The sequence below is a fragment of the Mesocricetus auratus genome, unplaced genomic scaffold (genome assembly GCF_017639785.1).
Source record: "Mesocricetus auratus isolate SY011 unplaced genomic scaffold, BCM_Maur_2.0 Super-Scaffold_100024, whole genome shotgun sequence".
NCBI lineage: Eukaryota > Metazoa > Chordata > Mammalia > Rodentia > Cricetidae > Mesocricetus > Mesocricetus auratus.
The window spans coordinates 21,722,328-21,736,604 of NW_024429205.1; the positions used below are offsets into that span (position 1 = coordinate 21,722,328).

The 14,277-nt window shown below is 38.2% G+C and overlaps 1 protein-coding gene across 4 annotated transcripts in view; it reads left to right on the plus strand.

Moving 5' to 3' along the window:
• Positions 1-14,277, plus strand: part of Spdya (speedy/RINGO cell cycle regulator family member A) — a 32,505-nt gene that overhangs the window by 15,636 nt on the left and 2,592 nt on the right. For 3 of the 4 annotated variants that reach the window (XM_040730836.1, XM_040730834.1, XM_040730835.1), the window contains exon 6: positions 7,192-7,489. In XM_040730836.1, coding sequence (XP_040586770.1) covers positions 7,192-7,489 — 298 coding nt within the window. Of the gene's footprint in view, positions 1-7,191; positions 7,501-14,277 lie in introns of those variants that run through there. The other variant, XM_040730837.1, reaches the window with a different exon arrangement.

A 14,277-nucleotide genomic window follows, 5' to 3' on the forward strand; every position in this document is an offset into this window, starting at 1 on the left:
TGGATGTCAGCACAGACTGAGACAGTGAGCTGGAATCACGCTTATGCCCGCCATCTTGGAAAAACTGCAGTTTAAACAGCCGCAGTTTTAACAGATAAGATACGTGGCCAGAAAAACATAAAGATTTACAATAAAGTCAGACTTGGATGAAGAAAAATCTCTAAATGTTTACAGTGTGTTTAAAAATATACGTAAGATTGAGAGAGAAAAAGAAACGGCATAGTGGTAAATAAATAGAGAAGCCAGCTGTGGTGGCACAAGCTGGTAGGATTTGCTGCACAGGCAGAGGCAGGTGGATTGCCAAAGAGAAACCCTGTCTCAGAGAAATAAATAAAGAAATAAAAGTAAAAGAAATAGAATAATAATAGATAAATAAATATGCCACGTAAAGATGGAAAATACACAGAGAGTCTGGATACTGTACGTTATTATGTTTTTCAGTTTTTTTGATTGCTCAGGAAGGAATAATATTAAAGTATACTTGATTATAAATGCTGCTGAATTAATTCAACTTATATCTTTTGAAAATGCCTTGACTTCAAAATTTAAGTATAAGGATATGTTACTTTGGAAAAGAGTTTTTATTTATGTTTCTACAGAAAATGAAAAGCTGAGGATTCCTTCCAGGCTTCTGTGATTTGATGAACCAAGACCCCGGAAGCAATGGCCCAAGTGATTCAACATCTAAAACAGCTAAGATGATGCACCCTTACAAACCCTGAAAATAAGGACTTATACAGGTTTCTGAGTTTCTGTCATGATCCCCATGGTATGAACAGCGCCCCCTTCCAGCACGAAGCAGTTTGGAATTAGCAACGTCCTAATTCCCATCTTGTTTATAAATCTTTGTTTTCATTTAAATGGGATTGTTTATAATTAGCTAGTGATCACAGCCAATCTCTTTTTAATGGTAAAAAGGGGAATTATGACATGGGTATGGTTTTTTATTTATTGATACAAATTCAAGGTCAATTTTGTGATGCGTATATTTCTCCTCTTGATTAGGTATTGTGCTTATACTGATCTTTTTAAAAATAATGCATAATTAAATACAGACTATAGATAGTTACTTATAATAATCAAAACTTATAGTTAGGTAAGTTAGATTTTCTGGATATACAGAGATATATTTGAGATAGATAGACAGTCTTCAAACCTTTCAAAGACCTTCAGAAAATGGCATTTAAAATGGTTTAGGGTTTTTCTTGACAATGAGAAATGTCTGCTCCTGGCAGCACCAATTACGTCTGAGAGGAAGATGGGCATCGAAGAAACTCATTATGGAGTTTGCTTTCAATGTGGCAAGATGAGCCATTTGGGCAAGAAACTGCTTTTGCCTGGACTGCTTGACTGTTGTTGTATAATCTGGACGTGCAGGACCCACAGAAAAGTGACTGCTGAACTCAGTCTTACAGGGTTCCTGCTTCATGAAAGAGTCTATGAGACTTTCTGCTAGACACAGAAAAATGACTGACAGACTGCCAATGCAGATGGACAGTTTGAAATCTCCTGCTTTGCTGAGAAATCTTCTGGACACATTGTGGCCTATGGGCAGAAGATGGATGCCCCAACATTACAGAGGAATTTAGGGTAACTGTCCAGGCAGTAAGATGTCTCTGTCAATCCTAGTGTTTATATATTATCCTTCTGTGGTCTTTGATAGAGTTGAAGGCAAATAGTTATAATTATAGTTTTCCTTAGTTATGATAAAAGATAAGCTACATATAGGACTTTGGACTCACAAGGATGGGATAGATGATATTTTCTTTAAATCTTGCTAAATGTTGATAGACAAAATGTTGTAAGTGTGTTCTTGCATGATAGCTGTTCTGTTATATATAAATTGACCTTTCTTTTTGTTTAGACAGAAAAGAGGAGATGATGAGGGAAGTCCTGTGTATATGTCAATAAAGCACTGTTGGTCAATAGGGAAGCAAGATAGGTGGGACTAGGAGTCCAGGAGTACTCTGGGAAGGAGAAACACAGGGAGTCAAGATGTAGCCGCAATAGGGATAAGAAGTTTGGAACTATTCTCCGGTAAGAGAAGTACTTAGATTAACAATAATGGGATAAATACTTAAGTTAGAGCTAGCCAATAAGAAACAAGCAAGGCCAACAGCTTCATAATTAATATAGTCTCCTGTATGTTATTTGGGACTGATGCGGCTTTGGAACAGGCTGATGGGAAGGCTTCCCTTTACAGAAGAGAATATTAGATTCTCGGGAACTGAGATACAGATAGTTGTGAGCTACTACGTGCATGCTAGGAATCCAACCCAGGTCCTCTGCAGGAGCAACAAGTGCTCTTAACAGCTTAGCCATCTCTCCAGCACTCCCTCCCAGTTTTGTGTTCAGCTCTCTTACATACTTGTTTGAAGAAGGTGAACTATAATTATATGCAAATAAAACACACTATATATATACATATACATACAAATACGTGGTGTGAGTGTGAGTGTGTGTGTGTGTGTGTGTGTGTGTGTGTGTATAAATGGCTTTTCCAGAAAGAATGAAGACTATTTCCCTGCCAACTCTGATCTTGGCTTCTTTTTAGACATAGTTCCTTTGAAGTGAAATTAATTTACATTGATGATGGCTTAATTTCTAGACTGGTTAACAGATTATAGAGGGTGCCTATCCACTGAGAGAGACTCCATCCCAGCATCTTTCATGTGTCATAGAGGGTGACAGTTGATTAAAGGGGAAGTTTTTGTTTATGCTGCTTTATTACTCTGGTGTAGTTGCTACAGTATTACAGCTAACTTCTGTTAGCTACTACTTGATTTCAGATTAGTAATTTAGGGAGCAATAGTATTGGACAAAGTAAAACAAAGTATGCAAAAACTGTCTATTTGAATGTACTGGAAAGAGCTAAACTTGCTATAGTTAAGAACTAGTTAGCAGTGCTCTGGAAGTGGAGCCAATATTAGAAATGTTATAAAATTATAATTGTCATGACTTAGTAATAAGTTGGCTATAGCATATGTGGGAAAGGAAGTCATTGGTTTCAGATCTATGTAATGGGAAGAATGTGGAGTTATATAATAAGAAAGGAGAGAGAATCAAACTGTTCTGTTGGAAAGTTAAGGAATTTGGTATTTAAACAGGAATTTAGGATGATAACTGAGTAATAACTATAGAGAATCAGCACATATAAATGATACTTAAAGCCTCGTAATACATTTTCATTGTAAAGGTCTTTTATTTCCTTGGTTAAGTTTCTTTCAAGGTTTGCTTGTTTTTTTATTTTTGAAGAAGTTGTGAATAAGATGGTTTTTCTGTTTTTTTTTTTTTTTTTTTTTTTTGGTTTTTCAAGACAGGGTTTCTCTGTGGCTTTGGAGGCTGTCCTGGAATTCGCTTTGTAGACCAGGCTGGCCTTGAACTCACAGAGATCTGCCTGCCTCTGCCTCCCAAGTGCTGGGATTAAAGGCGTGCGCCACCACCGCCTGTGGTTTTTCTGGTTTCTTGCTCAGCATGTCTTTATTGGTATATAGGAAGACTACTGATTTTTATATGTTTGTTTTATTACTATATACTGCCTTTTTGATGAACGTGTTTATCAGATCTAAGGGTTTTCTGGTGGAATCTTGGGATTGTGGACTTTATGAATGAAATTACATCATCTAAAAATAAGGATACCTTGACTTCTTTTCATACTTTTACCTTTTTTATTTTCCTTTCTTGTCTTTCTACTCTGTAGACCTCAAAAACGCAAATACTACATATCTATTTTGTGCACCTTAGATTTTTATAGAGATGCACCAAACCATATACATACAGCTGACATGAAAGTATGGCTAGGCATAGTGGTGCAAAACTTTAACGCCAGCACATGGGAGGCAGAGGCAGGTGGATCTCTGTGACTTTGAGGCCAAGCCTGGTCTCCAGGCCAGCCAGGGCTACATAAAGAGACACTGTCTCAAGTAATAATAATAAATAAAATAAATTTTAAAAAGAAAGTAAAAGCAGCAAAAGTATAAAGAGAAATAATAGGGAAGGGAAGGAACGAAAAGGATGAGGGTAGCAAGGTGTAGGGTATATGCTTAGAGTACTTGCATGAAAATGGCCTTGTCACCCAGTATAAAATAAAGTTATAGTAAATGCTGTAAAGATTCCAAGTGAAGACAAGCCTTCAAGTCTTTGAGAGCCTGTCAGGAGTGGCTCTAATCACCACACTCAAATTACCTCTCAGGTAATAGCAGGCGAGGGACAGATAAAGCACCATTAGTAAGGCAGTGTGCCAGTGCTGAAACAGGCACTCTAATTGCAGGGTCAGTGCCGATACCCTCTCTTGGGAACCAAAAAACTACTCAATCTTCTTTTTTGTCAAAGGCACCAAAACAAAATATCCCTAATGATAAAGTTTTTTAAAAGGAGGAAATTGTTTCTAGTAGGTCAACTACTACCAATGTTTCAGAGAAATCTATTTCATGGGATCTGACTTAGCACTTGACAGTTGTATATAAAAGATACTCCAGGATATAGAAAGTTAGCTAATTTATCCAAGGTCCTAAAGAACTAAGAACAAATTGAATCTTTTCTTTTCTTTTTTTTTTTTTTTTTTTTTCGAAACAGGGATTCTCTGTGGCTTTGGAGGCTGTCCTGGAACTAGCTCTTGTCGACCAGGCTGGTCTCCAACTCACAGAGATCCACCTGCCTCTGCCTCTCGAGTGCTGGGATTAAAGGCATGTGCCACCAACGCCCAACACAAATTGAATCTTAAAGTATACTTAAAATGTATAGCTCAATTAGTAGAGTACCTATCTAGCATTCCCTAGGACCATATAAACAGGGCATGATACACCTGTAAACCCAGCACTTAGGAGGTGGACAGGAAGACCAGAAATTAAAGGATAAGGTCATCCTTAGCCATATAGTGAGTTCAAAGCCATCCTGAGTTATATGAATCATATTCTCTCTTCTCCCCACCATCTTCATGTATACACTTAATGCCTATATATCTTTATATACATATTTACTAATTTATAGACTTATTATATTTCATCTACATGTGTGTATATAAATACACACATAAAGTTTTTTAATATTTTATTTATTATATATACAATCTTCTGCCTGCATGCCAGCAGAGGGCATCAGAGCTTATTCAAGGTGGTTGTGAGCAACCATATGGTTGCTGGGAATTGAACTCAGGACCTTTGGAAGAACAGTCAGTGCCCTAAACCGTTTGAGCCATCTCTCCAGCCCCCACACATAAAGTTTAAGAAACTTGCATGGAGATTTGTGATGTGGCTCAGTGGTACAGCACTTGCTTGGTAAAGTCACGCCACCATCATTTGCTGAACAGACTAATCTAGTAGTAGTCTATTTTCCTAACAAGAGTCTTTTCTCATCAAACAAAACTATACACCTCATGCATACACCCCTAACACTGAGCTCCTCTGATGCTGCCTGCCCTGTCTTTCCTAGGCCTCCAATATAGCTCTGAAATTTTAGAAGTTTTAAAACATTTTTAAAAAATCACTAGTTTAGGTAACAACTTGGATGGCTTTGTCTGGCTCTCATTTTAGGATTATTATAATTCTCACTGTGAATCATTGATAACTGAAGCTAAAAGTTTTGACTTAAAACTCATTGATGTTTTGAATTTCATGAAGTCATCCTAATCTGCTTTTCCCTAGCTTGATGTCTTAAATGGCTATCTATCACTTGCTAGTTACTGTGTAGTAAGGACTTTACATATAATATTGAATCTCAAAACAATCTTTGGGGGTAGTTAACACTCCCATTTTATCAGTGATGTAAATGAACCTCAGAAAGGATAAGTAACTTGAAAAAAGTCAGCAAGTGGTAGAGCCAGGACAAGAGGGAAAATCTACAACTAAAGTCCATGCTTTATTTAACAAACCGTATGACAAACCTGAAAGTGAGGTTTTTTTTTTTTTTTTTGGCTTTTTTCCAGACAGTCTGTGGCTTTGGAGGCTGTCTTGGAACTTGCTCTTGTAGACCAGGCTGGCCTGGAACTCACAGAGATCCGCCTGCCTCTGCCTCCCAAATGCTGGGATTAAAGGCGTGTACCACCAATGCCAGAGAAAGTGAGGCCTTATAAAAGTGTTATGAAAATGCATTCTTTCCTCACCACAACCTTCTAAAAACATACTCTTGTTATAACTGTGTAACAAATAAGGAGACCAAGGAACAAATAACTTACATGTTTTTACCATATCCCTTGATATAACTGCATTTAAAAATTAGCCTAACAAACATAGGTAGGAATCTAATTTTTTTAACCTGACACTCAAAAAAAATAAGAATTATGTAATGTTTTAGATGAACTATATTATCTTTTATGAACTTAGAAATATTCAGAATTTTAAAAATAAATATCCTGGCAGGGTGTGGCAGCACACACCTTTCCTTGGCACTCAGGAGGCAAAGACTGGCAGATTTCTAAGTTTGAGAAGAGTGAGGGCTACACAAAGAGACCCTGCCTCAAAAAAAACTGACTGACTAAATAAATAAATAGCTACTTTAAAAGTTTTTTCATAGGCCAGCCTGGTCTACAAGAGCTAGTTCCAGGACAGGCTCCAAAACAATAACCCTGTCTCGAAAAACCAAAAAAAAAAAGTGTTTTTATGCTGGGCCGTGGTGGCACAAGCCTTTAATCCCAGCACTCGGGAGGCAGAGGCAGGTGGATCTCTGTGAGTTCGAGCCCAAGCCTGGTCTACCGATCGAGTTCCAGGACAGCCTCCAAAACAATACAGAGAAACCCTGTCTCGAAAAAAAACAAAAACAAAAACAAAAAAAAAGTTTTTTCATTTCTATTATCTGCTTGAATTAATTTAGATACTTTGTCAATTATAATATTAAAGATCCAAGCAATCACTCTACTGAAATGCTGCTGTAGATATTTTAAACCTAGTAACTTGAGTATTTTTATTGTTTGTTTTTTGAGACAACAAACAATAGCTTTGACTGTCCTGGAACTCGCTCTGTAGACCAGGCTGGCCACGAACTCACAGAGATCCTCCTGCCTCTACCTCCCAAGTGCTGGGATTAAAGGTGTGCGCCACCACTGCCTAGTTTCACAACTGTCTTTTTCCCCTTTCTTTTGTTTTTTTTTTTTTTTTAATCTTACTTTAGGAAAAGTTGCTCATGAAGTACAATTTCTGTACTTGATACTCAATTATAAAATTTGATTAAACTCACAAAGTAACCATTTCACTATAGGTTATGGCCATTGCACCAACCCATTACATCTGGCAACGAGAGCGCTCTGTGCATCACAGTGGAGCTATTAGGAACTACAACAGAGATGAAGTCCATCTGCCCCGGGGTCCTAGTGCCACACCAGTAGATTGTTTACTGTGTGGTAAAAAAGGAAGATATGTGAGACTGGGACTGTCTTCATCGTCATCTTCATCGAGTGACACAGTAGAGCTAATGGAAAAAAATTCTCAGGAATTACACAATTCATTATCAGTGGACATGATAGGTGAACCTTCTCAAGCTAATAGCTATTCACAAGGTATGATTTAATGGTAAAGTAGCATTAAACTAGTGTATATTTATCTATTCACACCTTTTAGGCAGGGATGCATATGCTTCATAACTGAATTAAATTAGTATTGAAAGTTTTCCCTCTTCGAGTTACAACTTTTTATTCTCTGTCTATAACTGCTTTGTGGTACCCTACAAACACTAAAAGTATTTTAAGATATCTTAAGCTGAAACTCAAAACACTGTGAGCTCCAAGTATTAGGTCTTGAAGGGTTTCTATGAAATGTATGTTTTATTTAAAAATGATTTCAAGAAGAAAATAAATTTACTTGTAATCACCATCCAACTATTGTTTTCTTCTATATACTTTTCTATTTCTAACAAAATTAGACCATATTTTAGCCAGGCTAGCTTTTTGTTGTTTAATATAAATCATTTTCCCATGCCATTTAGTCTTATTGTAATATGTTATATCATAACGTATTTGCATATTTCAATTTTGTTGAGATCTAAATGTTTACTTAGAACAATATGTTAACTAGAAAATAATTAATTACCCAAAATACAACTATATCATAACTTCTAAATTATTATTATTATTATTGGTTTTTCGAAACAGAGTTTCTCTGTATAGCTTTAGAGGCTGTCCTGGAACTCGCTCTGTAGACCAGGCTGGCCTAGAACTCACAGAGATCCGCCTACCTTTGCCTTCCGAGTGCTGGGATTAAAAGTGTGTGCCACCAACGCCCGGCCCAAATTATTTTTATACATAACATTTCTCTGACATTTCTTTTCTAGATTTGAAACAGTACTAGAATAATACTCTGTAATAAAATACTGTTTACTTCTTACATATTTCTCTCATTTGAAAGAGTTCTTGTCGTCCTAAATATCATGAAAAAACAAAAAGGAAAACAGACACACACAATTTCAGAATTTCACTGATTTATTTTTTATTTATTTATTTATTTATTTTGTTTTTCGAGACAGGGTTTCTCTGTGGCTTTGGAGGCTGTCCTGGAACTAGCTCTTGTAGACCAGGCTGGCCTCGAACTCATAGAGATCCGCCTGCCTCTGCCTCCCAAGTGCTGGGATTAAAGGCGTGCGCCACCAACGCCCGGCTCACTGATTTATTTTTACCATATTCCTATGAGGACAATGACAACTGATGCTTTACTGAAGAGGAAACTAAACTCTAGTACTTTGAAAGTAGAGGTTGAGCCTTAGTTCCTGTTCCTTTCTTTGGACACAGCATTTACTTAACAAATTTTAGTGACAGTATAGTTTCTTGCTTTTCAACATCTCCAAGCACACTCTTTACTGTCATACTCATATTTGACAGTAGGGCCGATCATTAGTTCAACTATAAAGTAAGAATTGCCATTTATCATCCCTATCCTATTTTCTTAGCTTCTTTTACTTTTACATTCTTTGATCCTCAGAATAGGTAAGGTTTATTGGATACTTACATGTCCCAGGCAATACAGAAAACCCCTAACATTCATAATGCACTTAATCTTCAATACCACTGAAGGTTAAGTATTGTTTTCTCCACTTGGAAAATAAGGAAACCGAGGCTTCCGTTAATTTGCCCAAGGATGATAAAGTAATATTTGAAAAGCAGTCTTGTGACTGGAACCTGAATTGCTATCTAATATGCTCTATGGGCTTTTGATAAAATCCTGCTTTTAACCATGAAAATAAGCTGTGGCAGGAGTGTTTAAGAAGATTACTACACAGGACAGCCTCTAAAACAATACAGAGAAACCCTGTCTCAAAAAAAAACAAAAACAAACAAAAAAAAAAAAGATTACTACAGCAGAGGTGGAAATATCAAGAACTTTCTGAAATGCTTGTGGAATGAGTTGGGAGAAAATTTTAATATTTTAAACAGATATCTACAGAAAGCAGACGAGAAACTGCCATGTTTTCTTTAGACCAGTCCCTGTAGCTATCACTAGAGTATACTCTATACTCCAGGTCTTGACATCCTAATAGGAAACTGGAATGCATGCAGGAAGTAAGGCATTTTGTCAGTCACTGTACTGAAAAGGCTAGGGGCAGGGGATGTGTCAGTGGGTAAAGCCTGCTAACTGATGATCTCAGTTCTCAGAGAAAGGGAGAGAGAGAACAAATGTAATTTTAAAAAGTTTAAAGCAAGTCTTTGAGACATTATAGACAAAAATAGGATAGGGAGTGGTAATAGGGATTGTGCTTTCACCTTGTTTATTGATGAAATACCAATATAGGAATTATATGATCCTTTGCTTGGTTTTGTATTTTGTTTTTGAGACAGAATTTCTCTGGGTAACTCTGGCTGTCCTGGAACTATTTCTGTAGACCAGGCTGGCCTTGAGCTGAATGCCGATTAAAAGTGTACACCATGGAGCCAGGTGGTGGCCGTGCATGCTTTTAATCCCAGAACGTGGGAGGCAGAGACAGGTGGATCTCTGTGAGTTCCAGGCTAACCTGGTCTACAAAGCTGCGAGAGAGACAGAGAGAGAGAGAGAGAGAGAGAGAGAGAGAGAGAGAGAGAGAGAGAGAGAGAGAGAGAGAACGGTGTAAGGTGGGCACTACCAACTAACGTCACGCTGTGAATTTTAAGGTTAAACTTAAGGTTAACTCTAAAAGCCTTTGATAATGTCATAGGGCAAGTGATATAAAGAAAAAATATTGCTGGGTATGGTGCATCCATATTTGTAATCCCAGCATTTAGGAGATTGAGGTAGGAGGATTTCAAGTTGGAAACCACTTTGAGCAACAGTGATTTCCCATTAAAAAGGGGTGGCCAGGTGGTGGTGGTGCATGTCTTTAATCCCAACATTTGAGAGGCAGAGGCAGGGTGATCTATGTGAGTTCAAGGCCAGCCTAGTATACAGAACAAGTTCCAGGATAGCTCGGGCTACACAGAGAAACCCTGTCTCAAAAAACTAGAAGAAAAAGGGGTGTGGGCACTAGAGAGATGTCTCACTGGTTTAAAGCACCTCTCATTCTTCCAGAGGACCCCAGTTTGATACCTAGCACCCATATGGTGGCTCACAACTGTCTGTAATACCAATCCCAGGGTACCTGATGCCATTTTTCTTGGCCTTTATCGATACCACACCTGTGATACACAGACATACATGTAGGAAGGCACTACACAACATGTGGTACACAGACTTACACGAAGGCAAAACACCTACCTATACAGGTAAAACTTAATATACTGGATGGATGGATGGATGGATGGATGGCTATGAAATATTGATCACATATACATTTGACCAGTAAAGAAGTCTGCACTCATTTTCTGGGAATAACAGAGTGAACTAAGGATGAAGTTAACAATACAGTGTAGAGGCCAGGTGTTGGTGGCACATGCCTTTAATCCTAACACTCAGGAGGCAGAGGCAGGTGGATCTCTGTGAGTTGGAGACCAGCCTGGTCTGCAAGAGCTAGTTCCAGGACAGCCTCCAAAGCCACAGAGAAACCCTGTCTCGAAAAAACAAAAGAAAAAAAAAAAAAAAGAGAGAAATGGTTTTCTAATATTCATTTCACTGCTAAAAAACAAACTCAGAAAAGTCACACTATTACCAGCTAAAGCAACAGCAACATAAATATAGAATTCAGCTTTATCTAGTTCAGCTTTACCTAAATATGCAATTTTTAAAATTGTATGTGTATAAGTGTTTTGCCTGAATATATATCTCCTTACCATGTGAGTACAATGCCCACGGAGGCTGGAAGAAGACATAAAATCCCTTAGGACTGGAGTTACATGTGTTTGTAAACCACCATGTAGGTGCTGGGAATTGAACCTAGGTCCTCTGGAAGAGCGGCCTAGTGTTGTTACCACTGAGCCATCTCTACAGCCCCCACTTTCCTGTTTTTGCTTGTTTTGTTCTGGGTGTTGGTGTTTGAACCTAGGGCCTTATATATACTATAGTCATGTTCTTCCATTAGGGTATACCTCCAAACCCTGTACAGCACACTTTGTAGCAAACTATCACTATTACTCTTTATGCTGCTTTAAGCCTCAAAGCATCTAGGCTAGTCCAAGTGGACATGAATTATCTGCAAACATGTTGTTTTTTTTTTTTGGTTTTTTTTTTTTCAGAGACAGGGTTTCTCTGTGGCTTTTGGAGGCTGTCCTGGAACTAGCTCTTGTAGACCAGGCTGGCCTCGAACTCACAGAGATCCGCCAGCCTCTGCCTCCCGAGTGCTGGGATTAAAGGTGTGCACCACCAACACCAGGCCAAACATGTTTTTAAAATAAAGACAAAGGGGAAAAAATCCACTAGGCCTTATCTTTGGCTTCAACAGGCACAGAATATTCTCAATGTTAGATAACCTACAACCAAATAATTATCTTAAAAAGAAGTCCACTTTTTTTTTAAAGGTTTTTTACTTATTATGCATACAGTGTTCTGCCTGCATACCAGAAGGGGGCACTAGCTCTCTTTATTGATGGTTGTGAGCCACCAAATGGTTGCTGGGACTTGAACTTAGGACCTCTGGGAAAGCAGCTAGTGCTCTTAACCTCTGAGCCATCTCTCCAGCCCAAGAAGTCCACTTTTGAACTTCATTTTTTGTTACATTGTCATTCACTGTTCTGGACACAGTCACCTATGTTTAAAATCTTTGCACTTAACAAAGATATAACAAAGGTAAAGATATGGCTCAGTGGATGAACATATATTTGACATGCGCTAAACACTGGGTTCAAACCCAGCACCAAAAACTAAACAGAGCAGGGCACGCGGATTAATAATGTGATCAGGCAGCCTGGACTACCAAGCGAGTTCCAGGACAGCCTCCAAAGCCACAGAGAAACCCTGTCTCGAAAAACCAAAAAAAAAAAAAAAAAAAAAAAAATGTGATCAGGACTATGCTATATGACCAACATTTAGAATCACAAGATATACATAATTATAAACCCAGCACTCTGGAGGCTGAAGGAGAATCACTGTAGGTTCTAAGCCAGTCAAAGCTATAGAGAATCTTGTCTTCAAGGAATAAATAATAAATAGAGTACAGATTTCTCTCTGTAGAATGAGAAAGTTGGTAAAAGACTTTCAAAAACAAGTAACGTATGAACAGGACATTGAATGAGTCCTGTTTTCCCAGGGACTGGCAAACATAAAGGACACAGTGGAACAGCAGACAGGAACTTGAAAATACAGTTTATCTTACACGGAATCACTAGCTGATCTGGTTCTTTATTCACTATATTTTTTATACCTGTCTCCTTTAATTCCTAATCACATATGTATTACTATAACTAAGTCAACAGATGAAACAATGCATGATCCAGTGTACATTTAAGCCACCATCAAACTTACTGACCATTTATTGGATAGGAAAGGTACGGCAAGGCCTCTAGAAAGCAACTGGAAGACAGTTCTGAAACAGATCTCTTATGATTTGAGCATGATACATGAGGTCAGACATAGAAAACTATCATGAAGCCAGGCATAGTGGCACACACCAAAAACCTCAGCACTTGTGATGTGGAGAGGTTATCATTGGATATATAGACAGTTTGAGGTCAGCCTGAGCTACAAGAGACTCTGTCTCAAAAAATAAAAAAGAAAGGAAAGAGAAAGTTAACATTAGTTAGCATTTGTCCTAGCATGCTTATAATCCTAGTACTTGGATGCTGAGGCATGAAAATCATGAGTTCAAGGCTAGTCTGAGCTACATAGGGAGTGAGATCCTGACAGAGAGCTGAGTACAGCATCTGGCTCACAAATAGATTGCAAACATAATGAGAGAGGAAGGTTGGAGAAAAGCCTTAAACTGGGCTTTGATGGACTATTTGAAAACAAATGCTAATTTGTTTATCATTCAATTCAAAATTAAGATGACTATACAATGATATATATATTATTCAATTCATTATCTAATGGACACAGTATGCTAAGCAGAAACTAAGTATTCTTAGTTTGAAATTAAATGGGTTAAGTATTGTCATTTAAAAAAGCAGCACATTAGCCGGGCGTTGGTGGCGCCTTTAATCCCAGCACTCGGGAGGCAGAGGCAGGCGGATCTCTGTGAGTTCAAGGCCAGCCTGGTCTACAGAGCGAGTTCCAGGACAGCCTCCAAAGCCACAGAAAAACCCTGTCTCGAAAAACCAAAAAAAAAAAAAAAAAAAGCAGCACATTATGCCAGGCTGTGGTGGTGCACGCCTTTAATCCCAGCACTTGTGTGGCAGAAGCAGGCAGATCTCTGTGAGTTGGAAGCCAACCTGGTCTACAAAGCTACACAGAGAAACCTTGTCTCAGAAAAAAAAAAAAAAAAGATATACCAGGCTCATCTTGTTGTCAATACCCAGCCAAAAGCAACATCACATCTTTATTATACTTTTTAAGATTATAATATTCTCATCAATTCTTCCCTGCTACTTACTACAGCCCTATTTTTAAGTTTGTGTGGCTTTTTGGAGGTTGCCTTCTACCAGTGGAGGTAATCTCATTCATTGTTTTTGCTGCTGCACCAAGCATTTCAGGCTACCTTACCAGCCTGCAAGCTCACAGGTGAATCTCCTGTCTCCACCTCCCATGTTGCTATAGGAGTGTTGGGATTACAGATGTCCACCACTGCATCCAGCTTTTTTTTTTTTTCTTTTTCTGTTCTTTTTTTTCCTAGACAGGGTTTCTCTGTGTAACAGTCCTGGCTGTCCTGGAACTCTATTTGTAGACCAGGCTGACCTCAAGCTGGGATTAAAAAGTGCATGTCACCACTGCTTGGCTCATTATTAAAGTTCCATACAAGCAATAAAAATAAATACTAGGGCCTTTAACCCAGCACTTAGTAGGCAAAGGCAATTGGATC